General features: G+C 45.9%; 2 protein-coding genes across 2 annotated transcripts; one reads left to right on the top strand and one right to left on the bottom strand.

Annotated features, from left to right (window-relative positions):
• The first annotated feature begins 177 nt into the window (after positions 1 to 177).
• On the top strand, positions 178 to 8,622 carry GCNA (germ cell nuclear acidic peptidase). Its single transcript, XM_010715005.2, has 10 exons — positions 178 to 445; positions 1,078 to 1,124; positions 1,806 to 1,857; positions 2,228 to 2,304; positions 2,955 to 3,395; positions 3,539 to 3,701; positions 3,940 to 4,084; positions 5,842 to 5,980; positions 6,608 to 6,812; positions 7,513 to 8,622. The coding sequence occupies exons 1-10, from the start codon at positions 318 to 320 to the stop codon at positions 7,763 to 7,765; spliced, it is 1,650 nt and encodes a 549-aa protein (XP_010713307.2). The 5' UTR covers positions 178 to 317; the 3' UTR covers positions 7,766 to 8,622.
• Positions 8,623 to 9,946: 1,324 nt separating this feature from the next.
• BRCC3 (BRCA1/BRCA2-containing complex subunit 3) lies at positions 9,947 to 13,660 on the bottom strand. Its single transcript, XM_010715004.3, has 8 exons — positions 13,499 to 13,660; positions 13,246 to 13,365; positions 12,758 to 12,845; positions 12,310 to 12,398; positions 11,896 to 11,951; positions 11,185 to 11,316; positions 10,629 to 10,672; positions 9,947 to 10,136 (listed from the first exon to the last, which is right to left on the bottom strand). The coding sequence occupies exons 1-8, from the start codon at positions 13,601 to 13,603 to the stop codon at positions 9,985 to 9,987; spliced, it is 786 nt and encodes a 261-aa protein (XP_010713306.1). The 5' UTR covers positions 13,604 to 13,660; the 3' UTR covers positions 9,947 to 9,984.
• Positions 13,661 to 13,740: the final 80 nt, after the last annotated feature.

The raw sequence follows: 13,740 nt of genomic DNA, 5'->3' as shown, positions 1-13,740 counted from the left end.
ACACCCACCTACCTGTGCAGGCTGCAGGGCTGTGTGCAGAGCTCACAGAGCGTTACGGACCCTTGCACTGATGTTTCCCTCTCCTTTCTCATCTCTGCTCCCACAGTGCAGTAATTATAGCTGTGTAATTGCTTTTGCACTGGGCAAACACCACAGCCGTTAAGCGGCATTGAAATTGGCCTCGGCTGCTGCCGGTGCCTGCGGTTGCTGTTGGTGCCTCGGTTGCTGCTGCAGCCGGCCGTGTGTACGCACGGAACGCCTCCCCGCAGGCCCCAATCACCGCAGCGCTTCCGGCCTTCCTGAGCGCCGCACTGCGCATGCGCCTCGCCGCGGTGCTCCGGAAGCGGAAGTGGGTATTGGAGGCGCGGGCGTTTCGAAGCGGAATGGCGGCTTTCAGCACTCCGCTGGGGCCGGGCCGGCGGGGAGCGGCGGGGAGCAGCGCCAGGTGAGGCGGCTCCTGTCCGCGTGGGGCGGTGTTGGAGCTGGGTAACCGGTCACCTGAATGGTTTCTCTCGGTTATATTCACGTATAGTTCTGGCTTATGCCACCCGTTTTCAGAGCGCTGCTCTGCGCGTTGCGCGATTGTCGTCTTGTAGGTGTGAGTAACTCGTGTAATTAAAAGAAGCCTCTTCACGTTGCTCGGCAACCGCACAGTGGGTTTTCCGGGTGGATAGTTTCTGCTTTTTGTCTGAAAATAGCATAAATCGGCTGGCAAAGCAGCGTTCTGAGAGCCTGGAAGCACAGTTCTACATTAAATCCCCCACGTGGGTCAAGAACCCAGCTCTGCTCCTTCTGATGCCCATCACCAGCCTGAACTCAGCCCCACACCTCGCAGAGCTGATGCTTCCAAACGCTTCCAGGCCTCAGATACTGGCAGCCATCGATCACTACATGAGTATTTAACACGTTGTTGTTACAGACTTTGATATCCAAGTTCAGCTTCTCAGCCTGTTTGAGACGTTCAGTGTGTTTTTCAGCATATCTTTGCTGCGTTTTCAGGATGTGTTTGGGATTTCAGCCCAGCAGAGCTGCAGATCTGCGTGTTCCTGATGTTCCTTTGCTTTTCTTGTTTTTCAGCCATGCTCTGCACTTCTCATCCAGCAGCGATGATGAATTTGAAATGTGTAAGTAACAGCACACATTGATTTGCTCACTGAATGAGTGCAAAAAGGAAGGACCCATTTCTATCTGGATGCAGGTTTTTAAGGAGATTTTTCTTCCAAGAGGTCACTGCTTCTTTGCTACAGTGCTGTGCTGTGTCAGTGCACCACAGTGACAGCTCTTGAATCTCCTGTCTCAGTTCTGGATGCTTTTTGCCTTGCATTGTGTGTGAGGCTCTTTCTGTCCTTCTCAGCTCTGTTTGCTGTTAACAACTCCTGGCATAGAGCTTTTTGTTGCCCCTGTTCTGTCTGTCCCCTGCCTCTTTCCCAGTCTGTAGTGTGTAACCATTTTCTCTGAACATTATCTGTTCCAAGCACATCCCTAAACTGCTCAGGATTCCCTCAAGTCATAGAACTTGTGTGAATCTTAACCACTCAAAGGGATGTTTTTGGCTAGGAATGTATTTTGACCTATGTATGCTGGGTTCCACAAAAGTACCTTCCTAGCTTTATAGCGTGAGAGTGAATAATGAAAGAAATTCTGTCATAATCTTCAAGGATCTGAGAGGTGGTTGGTTTGGGGTGTTTTTTTTTTTTTTAAGTACTACAGGCTGAATTTTTACTAACTGTAAGCTTTCCCTTGTAAAAATGCATAGTAAAATTATCACTTGAATGTTGTTCTTCATTAATTGCTTCTTGTTTCAGTTTTAGCGAAAATGAAAACTCCCAAATCAGTCTCCAGAAAGGAGGATTCAAGGTGGGTGCTGCAATGAATGGCTTTCCAGTTTTCACGTATTGGTTTTCCCATCATTTCTACTATTCTGAATATAGGAAATCAATCAAAAGTTTTAGTAATTCGGAGGCTGATAAATCTATGGGAGTGAGAGCAGACAGAGGAACTGGTACGTGTTCCATCTGTGTATGTTCAGGTCCTGTAAAATGGGATGCTTGGAATTGTCCATGTTCTCCTGTTCCTACTAATGGAATCAGTTGGTAACTCTTGCGAGCAGCTGGTGCTGTTTTGGTGTTAGGTGGCCTTTTTGGTGGCTGCTTTCCTAATTAGACAAAGTTACTCCTCCATTTTGCTGCTTATGCCTACCATTGTTTTATTATTGCTTGTTTTACAGCTTGAAGGACTTCATCAATGACTCCATGGATGATTTCTTCTTGGACTTTAAAACGAAAAAGAGCACATCAAAGAAGGGCAAGTAATTGTGCAACAGCAATAAAGAGTAGGAATTCTCTTGGGTCAAAAGATAGCATTCGTTGCTGAGATCATAACTGCTGCAGGCTGTGAGAAGCAATGGAATGATTTCTGAAGGAACAGTCAGGGCAAAGGAGAAGGTAGAGGAAACAAAATGTACTGGAATCATAAATAGTCATCTGTGTTAGATCTGATGTGAGCTATTGATCTTGATTAGTCAAAGCTGAGGTGTCAGAAGCCTTATTGTAAGCATGTGCCCTATGCTGTGGGCTATGTTCTGATCAACTTAAGGCTGAGCATTTTTTAAATTACTTCAATTATCTTTTTCTTGTTCTTAATTTCATAAGGCTTTAATATTAAATATTCAGCTATGTTCTTACATGCATTTTATTACCAGGAATAAAGATGATGCTAATGCTCGCTATTTGCATCTGGCAGGATTGTCAGGCCTGATGGCAGATATATTAAAAAAATAAAAGTTATGGTTCAGTCTCCATGAATTTACATCTTTCAGTGACATGCAGCATGTAATAAAGAAACTAAAAACTCTGTCCTCTGTGTTTTCCTATCTTTCAAGAATTCTTTTAGTGCTAAGGCAGAGTCAGATATCTGACGTGCCAAAACCTTGAGCTGCTTCTTTTGAATTACAGCACCAAAAGATCTACAGACCCCAAAGAAGCTGATGACATCAGAGAAGGAAAACGCTTGCTCCAAAGAGCTGCAGTATCCAGAGGTTCTGAGTGACACTGATGATTCTGTGTTTGTGGACAGCCCTTGGCAGGAATACCGACGTGGAGAAGTGAAGGACCTGAAAGAGAGTTGGAAGTGCCTAAAAGTGCCACCTCCACAAAATGGGAAAGAATTGGCAGCCAGAGGGAGTCCGGGCTTCCTTGCTGGAAGGGCAGAAAGAAGCTGTGAGGGGAGTACAGGAAATAAAACATCAGCCATGCCACTCCGACAGAGTGCAGAGTTAAAATCAGATAGCTCAGATAGTGAGTTTGAATCATTAATAGAACGGATAAGGAAACGGAATACACCCCGGAAACCCATCTTAAGCACAAGTAAAACTGTCTACCAGCCGAGCACAAGAGGTAAGAAACGATTTCTGGCTGACTTGCAAGGTGTCTTTTTGAAGCAATGATTTCTTTCATCAGTGTTTGTCACTTGATTGCTGATGGCTGCACTCTTGATTCTGTGACGATGTGAAATCTTGTGACTTTTCCCTCTGAACTAGAAAACATCAAGCCACGCTGTGAAGGTGCCCAGTCCTTGGATGGAAAGGGAGTCAAGATAGCAACATCAAAATCTGTTTCACTTCAAGAAACACCTTCCAAAATAATGGCTTCTGTAAGAATTCCTAGGAGTGAATCTGTCAGTCTCTCACAGTCAGAGAAAAAGTAAGTAGTTCTCCATCTCCACTGTGATCTAGGACCATTGTAGATGGATGAAAAGATGCTGAGTGCTTTGCTTAGCGTGGCATCCTGGTTTTTCTGGTAACTACAAACTTCTGTTACCTGATCAACATTTGTTAATTGGTAATTAACTGGAAGCCAAGGCCATTAGTCTCAGGTATGTATGACCAGGACTAATGATGTATCTCTGACCTTCAGTGAATGATGATATCTTTTCTTGTAGGCTTAACGTGTGCTCAGTGCCTGGCTGCTTCCTACAAGATCTCTCATGTCCAGATTCCCAGTATGTGAAGTATTTCAAGAAGAGTAAAGAGGAGCTGACACAGAAGCTTTACCGTCTCTATAACAGCACCATCTTTGAGCAGAAGGTTGGCTTTAAAATCGAACAAAAAGAAACGCAAAGCAACTTACATTTTTATAGTTATGAAAACCTGGTCAATGTTGCTCCTCACTTTTTGATGCAATTGCTCTGTGTCTTCTTCAGTTAATAGAAGTTATGTGTTACAGTAATGGCTTCTGATTCTGTTAGTTCAAGCAATTTCTTTGAAAGGGATTTTTCAGCACTATGATGCAGCAGTTTTCAGCTTGGCTTGCTTTCCCAGCTGTAACAGTGCACCATCCTTAAGTGAGCAGATTGGGTGGTGTCCAGCAGGATCCTTCCTTGATGAGATAAACTGCAACATGAGGCTGCCTTGGATGAGTTTCATCTTTGAAGAGGTGACTGATGTTTACATATTTTGTAGCACCTGCATGGTCATGAACTCCACGTGCCAGGAACGTTTCTGTGGCTGCCTGAGCAGTAGCAGGCCTCACCAGAGGCAGCTGTGTCCTTATGCTGCTGAAAGAAGCTCAGGGTCACCTACCATCATTGCTCAGTCAGCCTGTAGTGAAGGAGCACGTGCCAGCAGACTGCAGCATTGCCACATGCTAATAGCTAGTGGTAACACAAGCAGGTCTGGTAGCTGTCATCTCTCTTGTTGTTACATTCCCAGCTTCCCACCATGTACTTGCATGGTGCTTAGCTGAGCTGCTTCAATCTGCTCAAAAAAGTAGAGTGTGAGCTGGAACTGGGAGACAAGTCTGCAGCAGGCAGCATTTCGCATGGCTCAGGCTGCTTCAGAGCTGTGGTGTCTTCTAACCTTCCCTAACATGGATGTAACAATTCCCAGCCACAAAAGGATGAAATGCTGTTCCTTGCTTGCAGCTGACCATGGGCACGTGCTGAGGAGCAGACACCAGAGAGCTGAAGGATAAAAGCACTTCTCTTTGGTGTCAAGGGCTGTTGCCTCGTGGTTAGTCACTCTACCTGCATTTCTATGGCACCTCCCTGCCTGCTATCCCAGAACAGACTGAAAAGCTGCTTGTCAGTTCACATAAAGCTGAGCTGAGCGGGCTCACCATTGCTGGAAGACTTCCAGTGCTTCAGCCCTGTCCCTGTGCTGACAGGGACCGCTTACTTAAACTCATTTAACTAATTCAGATGTGAGAAAACTGTCAGCAGAAGAAGAAGAGGTAACCAAGATAGTTATGATGAAGGCTTATAAAACCAGGAGCAGCACAGAGGATAAGCAGAAGGTGATTATTCATCTTGCAGTGTGAAGGTACACCAAGCAAAAATAGCATCTTGCAAGTTCAGAACAATCAAAGGCAGATGGTACTTGACATGTAAATTAAGCTCTAGAACTTCTGATCATACTATTATGGATGCTAAAAATTCTTATCTATTAAAAAAAAGGCAATGCACAAGAAAAATTTGGGAGGCTGTTTAATGCAAAAGAGCCACCTCAGGCTCAGTGAGGCATTGCATTGCAAGTGGTAGCTGCTGGGCAGAGCGCTGGGAGGGGAAGTCCTGTGGCATTCCTCACCTGTCCTTGTGTTTCCTTTAAGCAGCGTGCTGGCCACACTTAGAGGCTGAATGGGGGGGGACCTAAGGGACTCTTGTCTCGTCCTGCATTGTGAAAGTCCCCTGCTGGTTATAAACATGCAGCTGCTAGAGGAAGACACAAATAGAGACATACTGTGCTGACCATGTAGTAGATATGAGGGGAAGCTAGAAGGCCTGAGAAAGATTAAAAAAAAAAAGGTAGAAGAGGGTGAATTATACATGTACTGTTTTGTCTTTCAGTTACCAGAGAAAATGGTAATAAATTGGAACAAAAAAATGAGAAAAACAGCAGGATACTGTGTAACTGGGCAGACAAAAGGCCCTGAAGCACAGCGTTATGCTCGGATAGAACTGTCAGAGAAAGTCTGTGATTCTGCAGGTGGGTAAAAGAAAATCTGTGCTGATTCATCTTTAGGAAAGCATATTGCAGAGATTAAAATGTGAATTGGAGGAGGCTTAGTCGTGCTACGAAATGTATTGCCTTAAACATATCCACTAATGGTATTACTTGTCCTCACAACCCTTCTAAAAGCCTGGGCCAATTTCAGAAATGTGGGAGCAGAGATCTATTTGTGCCAACCTCAGTATTTTGCTTATATAATTGACTTAAAGACATCCAGTATATGTTCTGTAACGTCACTCTAAGAAACTGATGTCATCCCTCAATGCGAGGCACCTTTCCTGTGCTGTCATCCAAGACTGAGCTTTGCTAGCTGCATTTCAGCTCAACACATTTTACCTGTTATTTTTAGAGAAGGCTCTTTTGTGGGTTTATTCTTGTTCTGACAGCTACCAAATAACATCTGTCAGCAAACACAACGTGGAAAACTGCTGTTTGGGGCTCTGTGTCTGTAGTTCCTTACTGAATCTACTTCTTTTCCTTCACCTCTGAAGGGAGAGGCCCTGGATAAGAAAGGCAGTGTCAGAAGTGTGAAGCAGCGAGGTAGGGATGGAGGTTCATAATTCCCCATACCTGACTGACATCCATGTCTTTTCTTTGCCTTAGATCGCCTTCGAGACACACTAATTCATGAGATCTGCCATGCAGCCACCTGGCTGATCAATGGTGTCCGCGATGGGCACGGCCGATTCTGGAGGTTCTATGCCAATAAATCAGCTGTGGTTCACCCAGAACTGCCTGTGGTAACACGATGTCACAGCTATGAGATTAAGTACAAATTCACGTATGCCTGTGTTGTGTGCAAAGCCACGTGAGTAATGTTTTGATCTTGCACGTGACTGTGCATTAATTTCTATTTCTAATTTGTTTTCTGTGCCTACAAGTTGGTTCAATGTTGACATTGGGTAACCTTGTGAATTTATTTGACCAGTTGTCCCTGGTGATCAACACCGATTCTATTACAGGTCTTTTGTTAGAGGATGCTATCTCCAATTCTGGGCATGTACTAAGTCAGGAATAACACTTATTGGGCCTGCACTGACTGCATGTGCCTCATCCCTGTAGAATGGATGTCACCAGACCATGTGTTGCTGCAGCAATAGGTAGAAATAAGGCATTCCATTTTTCACTTATAGAGAGGCGAGGCCCTGGTTGCCCAAGGAGGCTGTGGATGCCCCATCCCTGCAGGCATCCAAGGCCAGGCTGGATGTGGCTCTGGGCAGCCTGGGCTGCTGGTTGGTGACCCTGCACACAGCAGGGGTTTGGAACTGGATGAGCATTGTGGTCCTTTGCAACCCAGGCTATTCTATGATTCCAAGCTCTTCTGAAATCAAACCACTCTGTATTTAACTAAGTCTGATTCTATGGAAATACGGAGACCGACCTCCTGGTGTCAGACTCTAGAAAACTTCCTGTAGCTTTTATAGCACTGCCTGTAGCTTATAGAACTGCCTGTAGCTTTTATAGTGCTTCCTGTATGTGAAATCCAAGCACTCCTTCCTCCATTTCAGGATTGGCCGCCACTCCAAGTCCTTGGACACGGAGCGCTTTGTGTGCGCGTTCTGCGGGGGGCGGCTGGTGCTGAGTCAGCCCACCCCAAAGGATGGCACCCCTGCCAGGACCAACCTCACACCCTTTGCAAAGTACGTCAAAGAAAACTACGGTCTGACTAAAAGAGAGCAGCAGGGTTTGAGCCACGCCGAAGTGATGAGGAAACTCAGTGCTGATTTTGCTTTGAAAACGAGGCTTGAAGATTCCTTGTAATGCTGTGATACGTTGGCTGCTTTGGTGCCACTCAGTTTTCCTGTGTGGCAGTAAATAGATGAGCCTATTGTGGAACCTGTGAGTGTGTGTTGTAGAGGCTTCCAGACCACTTGAATACTTTGGATTTCAAAACTTCCAATAAAGACCCGGAGGGCCTTTTCTAAACTGGGCAAAAGTGAGCAAAGAGTAATGATGACGATGGCAAGTCCATGGCAATGATGCACAGATCAGTCAGGCTCTCTCTCTTAGAAGGTGGACCCTTCCTTGGACACAGCTGTTAATGTTTGTAGTTTTCTGATCAGTATTTACATTCAGTGCTTCATAGGATGTTTTCCTTGACTCCTGTGAGCAATGGGTTTATTTTTTCACCTGTGCAGCTGACTTGCTCAGTTGTACAGCTGCTGTACAATCTTATGTGTGCTGGTCTGCCAGAAGAAAACCCAGGTACCTGAGCAGCCATCTGATTCTGGCTGGGTGACTTCTGGGCAGGGAAAGAGGCAGACCTGAAGAAAACTTCAATGTGAGTTCAGTTGTCCTCCCAAGGAGAGTTCATCTGAGTGATCCTTGGCTGTTCTTGTTAAAAGCAATAGGTAAGCAGTGCCTTGACTCCATTAGCAGGAGGTTTTGCAAAGTTGTCTGGTTCCTAGCGAGATCAAAATTCTCTGATTAAATTTAGACTTCAGTTTTGTCTCAGTCACTACCGTATTTTTTTACCATAGAATGTGAAGATCCAGTCTGATGATGGAACTTTTTCATGCTGAGCGTGATTAAATTATTTACGCTGTTTGTGTGTGCTGTGAACAAATCACTCAGCTGGCTGTTACTTTGGAATAATCAATAAATGGCTTTTCATACTACGTGTCAAAGTAGGCTCTTCTGTTGCAATTTAACCCAGGCTGTGTAGCTTTGGTATGTGAAAGATTATTTGTTTTCTAGGTCACCCTGCTTGCTGCAGCTGAGCTGGGCTCTGACTGCCTCATGTGCTGCTCTGTGAACACCCTCATCTTGTGTGCAGAGGGCTGCAGTAGGACAGAAAGCAACTTCATTCGTGCTTGTTTCTAGCAGTGCCTCACCCTTACAGTGTGTGTATGGGATTCAGAGCCTGAAATGGATCTGCCAGGTTGCACTTTCTTCCTTGAAGGCCAGGACAGTCCTTCCCAAAAGCCCTCTGTACACCTGAGCCATTGCCCTTTGGCATGCAGCAGTGGTGTCAGTTAGGGCTGTGGCTGGAAGGGGAAGCCATGCAATGGGACACGTACTCTTACTCAGAACTTCAAGGTGTTTTGGACAGAAATTTTGCATTGAAATAGAAATGTGCTGTACAAGTTGGGGGATGCTCTGAAATCTAGCACCAAAGACATTTAAAAGATTACAGCATATGACAGCCTTGTACATCTATCAGTTATCTTCCCAGCATCTTAATTATCTTCTCTCTTGGAAAGAACCACAATCTGTACCACTGAGCCAGCAAAAAGAATCCATTTTGTAAGAAGGTTCAGTGCTGAGTATGCAACAGCACTATATGAAATAGAAAAAACAGATGATGGCCAAGAAGTGGGGGTACTGACACTGAATTTGGTGTAGCAGCCATTTCATTTCTACTCCAAACAGCTTTTGCTTTGGAATTTTTTATTTGGGTTGAGGTACACTGAGCATAGACCCTATGTCAAAGCTCTTCCAGGTCTGTTCCCAGGCTTCCCTGTTACCTAACCAGTAATCCAGAAACATTACTAGCTGTACAATCGTGGTCAACTGAAGCTACTAAAAGAGGGCATAAGTTGGCAGCATCAGATACAACAGTAGGGAAATTAAGTCCTTCCCCCCTCTAATCCTCCTGTTCTAGGCTTCTGGAATACAAATAAAGCAGAAAGACTTCTGTCAAATTATAGGAGAGGGGAAACAACGTGATCCCTAAGTCTATGCCCTCCAGAACTGCAGTCTTCTCTACCAAGAGATGCTGCCTAAACCCGAGCACAGAGCTAGACTTGTACTGCATGATGCAGCACCCAGAGAGGTATTGCTGCTCTCCATCAAGCTGGAGTACACAGAACCTTTATCCCACAGAAGTGCTCTTTGCTGCAGGGGGCAAAACAAGAGGCACAGCCTCGTATCTTCATTGAAAGGCAACGTGAGGCCACCCTGCAGCCACAGGTCGGTCCAGTGGAGTTGATTATTCATGTCTTTTTTTTTTCTTTTCTGAAGGATCTGTATTTCCTCCTTCAGTCTAAAGCTGCCAGTTCCTCCAGGAGCTGCTCCTTCTCCTGCTGCAGCTCCTGCACCCGCTGCTTGTTCTGCTCCAGCCTGTCCTCCAGCCACTGAAGGAGGGGCCCACTGATGGCAGACATCTGGCTGCAGAGGTTCTTCGTGAACACTGGAAAGAGCAAGAGCACACCATGCCAGTGCAAGCACAAAGTCTATGCTACAACTACCCCAAAGCCAAGGGTGCTACAGAGAGCCAACAGAGCTTCCCAGCATCCTGGCTAAGGCAACCACTGATCCCCACAGGAGAGAGTCAGAAACAGCAGCTTCTGATTGGGTTATTTTACAGTCTTTTATATCTTCCTTTAAAATACTGCATTCTTTTTTTTGACCTGACTTTATGTAACAGAGAATCCACTTGGTTACACAGAGTGTGACTGAAAACGAACTGCATGGCAAAGAAGAGAGAAGTTTGTGCTCTTCTGGTTTTGTTTTTTTTTTTTTACAACTGCTCTTTATGCGAAAGGAGCACTGGAGCTCCCAAGGACTGTTACACAGCTGTGGTCTACTCTCCCCTGAAAGCAATGCCAGAACAGCCACTCCAGGCTCTGCTATTTAGCTCACAGAGCAGCATCCTGCACTCACACAAAGGAGGAATCCTTACCTGAGCCATTATGAATCTTGGTTACAGAGTCCAGATGGGTGAGGCTAAGAGAAGAAAAGTGTGGATTAGTGACAACAGCAGTGAACTGCACTTTAGGCAGTGTAGAACCAGCCACCTCCAAGCTGCTGACACTGAAGGTGCTTTTAATCTCTTCACTTGTAAGAGATCCTGTGTATTCGTGATACCAGACTTTACTACAGGTAATAACAGAGGTAGAGCATCAAAAACCCCAATGCTGATATTTTTCCTCGTTTTTCAGACCTCTCAGTATTGGTGCCCTAGTTAAACACAGACACAGTTGCATGCAGACACATCACCATCAGCTCACACACGCTTTAGCTCCTTTTCTGCACAGCAAAGGAGCAGCTCATGGAAAAGTACAAAGTCAAGAGCACCCGAACTCCAAAACGTGAAAGTAATCAACCAACTTTTTTACAAAGGCACACACATGAGGTACTGATGCTTCTCATTTTCCGTATCTCTGCTAAGGCTGTGCTCTTGAGGTAGAACACGTCAGCAAAGACAGTGTTAGGGAGGCCTGCAGCCCCAGTGTTACCTGTGAATCCTCCTGTAGGCATCTTGTTCTTCTTGGCACAGGATCTTGGGCAGCTCTACAGCTGATTCCAGACACACTTTCCCAATAGTTTCATGGGGGACAACGTGAATAGGAATTTCAAACCTTTCATATCTAAAAGGGTATCAGATACAATTAACTGCAAAGCAGCAGAGAAAAAAAAAAAAGAAAGAAAGCCTTTACCAACCTACAACAGTCTGTTAAACTTGTGGGATCAAACAGGTTTACTTTTGAGAACATGTGCTAGAACTGACAGGCATTGGGAATCCTTTTATAAGCACACTCTTATCCCAAATTCCAATGATAGAAATGCTAGAGTGACTAAAGCACCGTAAAGCACCAGCAGTGACAGTACAACACATGGCATGTGCAAAGTTGGTGCAGACTCAATGCCATGCAAACTCAGAGCTTTGAGTTCTAGAGTTGAAAGCAGAAGTGAGCCCTCACACAACAGATTAAGCACAAATTCACCTGCAAACTGTAGTGCTCTACATCAGATTTTAAGCTGTTACTAAGTTCTAGACAAAGTCAGTCAACCTTCTTCAAGCAGCCTGCATTAACAGAGAACAGATCAGGCATCTCTGTACAACATCTGCTGCTCTTGATGAACCCACAAACCACTTATTTGAGACAAATAAGAAAGAAGGGACTTAGATGAAACAGAAGAACATAATATTCTTTCTTTGTACTCACTCTGAGCTCTTCTGGGCCTGAATGGACTGGAAACAGGTGTAGAGAATCCTACCTGTCTAAGAGAGACAGCACAAAGTCAGATTTCAAGTACCAAAAACCATCTGGAACTCCAAATTCCAATTCCAAATTCCTTCAGGAAGAAGAACATGCTTTCAAAGAGCACTTGAGCAGTTTGCAAAGGTGTACACTTTGGTGTAATCTTTGATTGGTATGCTAGAACTTCAAGCTCCAATAGATCCACTAACTAGGAATATAAAAATCCCAGACCAGAGCTGCTTGGGAAATCTGGACAAGACACCACTATCAGCTCATGCCACCCTGTAACAGCCTCATGAGGCTGCAACAATCAGCTGGGCAGAACAGCTGAAGGGCATCTGAACATTGCAATGCAGGCACGTCTCTTAAGCTACCTACCTTTGTGTTTTTGTCCTCAATGAAACAGGAGAAGATAAGCCCTACAAAACCCTGGTCCATCATCTGATACATAGCTTGTGTGCGGACATCTATGGACAAAGAAACAAGATAATGAGAATTGCACAGGTTTGCAAAAAGATTTTCCACCTTTTGGAGGCTGATCCTGGAATTTGGTAAATTTGGTAAGTCACAAGCTTAATCTTAAAGTACACACTCCAGGACATAAAGTAAAAATCTTGCTCCCATTAAAATATAATTTAAAAGCGTGTCTTAAATATACAAGATGAGTTAACAAACCATCAGCACACCCAGATAATCCTCTCCTACCAGAGGGAATTTGGGAAACCAAACTTTGATAGCTGGGATGTGCAACTCTTAAGAGTCCGCTAAATTAAGTCATTTCTTCGCCAAGCTGCAAGCTTTTGTACAGAACCAAGACTGCTCTTACCCACATGCGATGGCCAGACGGTGATGTGAGGGTGAGAATGATACCAACCCACAACTCTCATCGGACGTCCTGTCATCTCAGCCAACCTGTGTGTGAGTCAAGGTGCTTCCAAAACCAAAGGAGCAAGAAACCCGTCATACAAAGGCAACATCAAACACAAGGCAGAGCTTAAAAGTCTCACAGCTCAACAAAACCTCAGATCCCTGCAGAGAGGTGACAGGACACATGGCAAGAAATGGACAGACGCTTCCTCCACACAGGCAGGATACCACAAATTGGATTTTGCAGTTCCACCCCCACCCTGCCTATCAGAAGCACGGTTCTGCCTCACTTGTGACTAAAAAAGAGGAAACACAAAGGCTGTATCACAACTCCGGCACAAACGCAGGGCCGAACAGCAGCTCTGAGGAATGACGAGCGCCGGCTGAGCCCTGCGGCACACAAAGGGCTCCGGGCTGAGGCACGGCAGCGCTGCCGCCAAAGGATATCTCTGCTTCGGTGGACGCGGCCGAGAGCTGCTCGGGGGAGATCTCCACTCGGTCCTTCCTCTTATCTGAGCGGCGCAGGATGATCACGGAGTGGATGTGGACGATTCTGCTGGTGTCGACCTGGTAGAGAGAAAACGGCTGTTCCTCCGCTATGGTAACGGCCGCCTCAGGAGGAGGGCGCTGGGCAGGGCCGTGCCGGGCGCCGCCCGCTGCAGGCGGCGCTGAGGGTGACGGCGAGGGCCGAGCGCGGTACCTCTCCGATGCAGAGCCCCATGACCTCCTCCTTCTCGGTACTCAGCGCGTGGTTCAGACACACCAGGAACGCGTCGGCCTCCAAGTGCACGGCCTGCACCGCCATCTTGCAGCCTCCCGTCTTCCCCGCCGCCGGCGGAAGTAGCCTGGGCCCACCTCCCAGAGCGCTCTGCGGACGGACCAATCTTGGAGCGGCTCCCGGCCTCCTTCAGCCAATCGGCGCGGCCGACTTCCGGTGCTGGG

The sequence above is a fragment of the Meleagris gallopavo genome, chromosome 9 (genome assembly GCF_000146605.3).
Source record: "Meleagris gallopavo isolate NT-WF06-2002-E0010 breed Aviagen turkey brand Nicholas breeding stock chromosome 9, Turkey_5.1, whole genome shotgun sequence".
NCBI lineage: Eukaryota > Metazoa > Chordata > Aves > Galliformes > Phasianidae > Meleagris > Meleagris gallopavo.
The sequence above is the reverse complement of the archived record's forward strand: the minus strand, read 5'-3'. Positions and strand labels throughout refer to the sequence as shown.

Excerpts from the sequence above, each read along its gene's own strand:
- GCNA (XM_010715005.2), top strand. The coding sequence starts at position 318 with ATGCGCCTCGCCGCGGTGCTCCGGAAGCGGAAGTGGGTATTGGAGGCG. Across the intron at positions 446-1,077 it reads GCGGCGGGGAGCAGCGCCAG|CCATGCTCTGCACTTCTCAT; the intron begins GTGAGGCGGCTC and ends CTTGTTTTTCAG. Across the intron at positions 3,702-3,939 it reads CTCTCACAGTCAGAGAAAAA|GCTTAACGTGTGCTCAGTGC; the intron begins GTAAGTAGTTCT and ends CTTTTCTTGTAG.
- BRCC3 (XM_010715004.3), bottom strand. The coding sequence starts at position 13,603 with ATGGCGGTGCAGGCCGTGCACTTGGAGGCCGACGCGTTCCTGGTGTGT. Across the intron at positions 13,366-13,498 it reads TGGGGCTCTGCATCGGAGAG|GTCGACACCAGCAGAATCGT; the intron begins GTACCGCGCTCG and ends TCTCTCTACCAG. Across the intron at positions 10,137-10,628 it reads CAAGATTCATAATGGCTCAG|TGTTCACGAAGAACCTCTGC; the intron begins GTAAGGATTCCT and ends TGCTCTTTCCAG.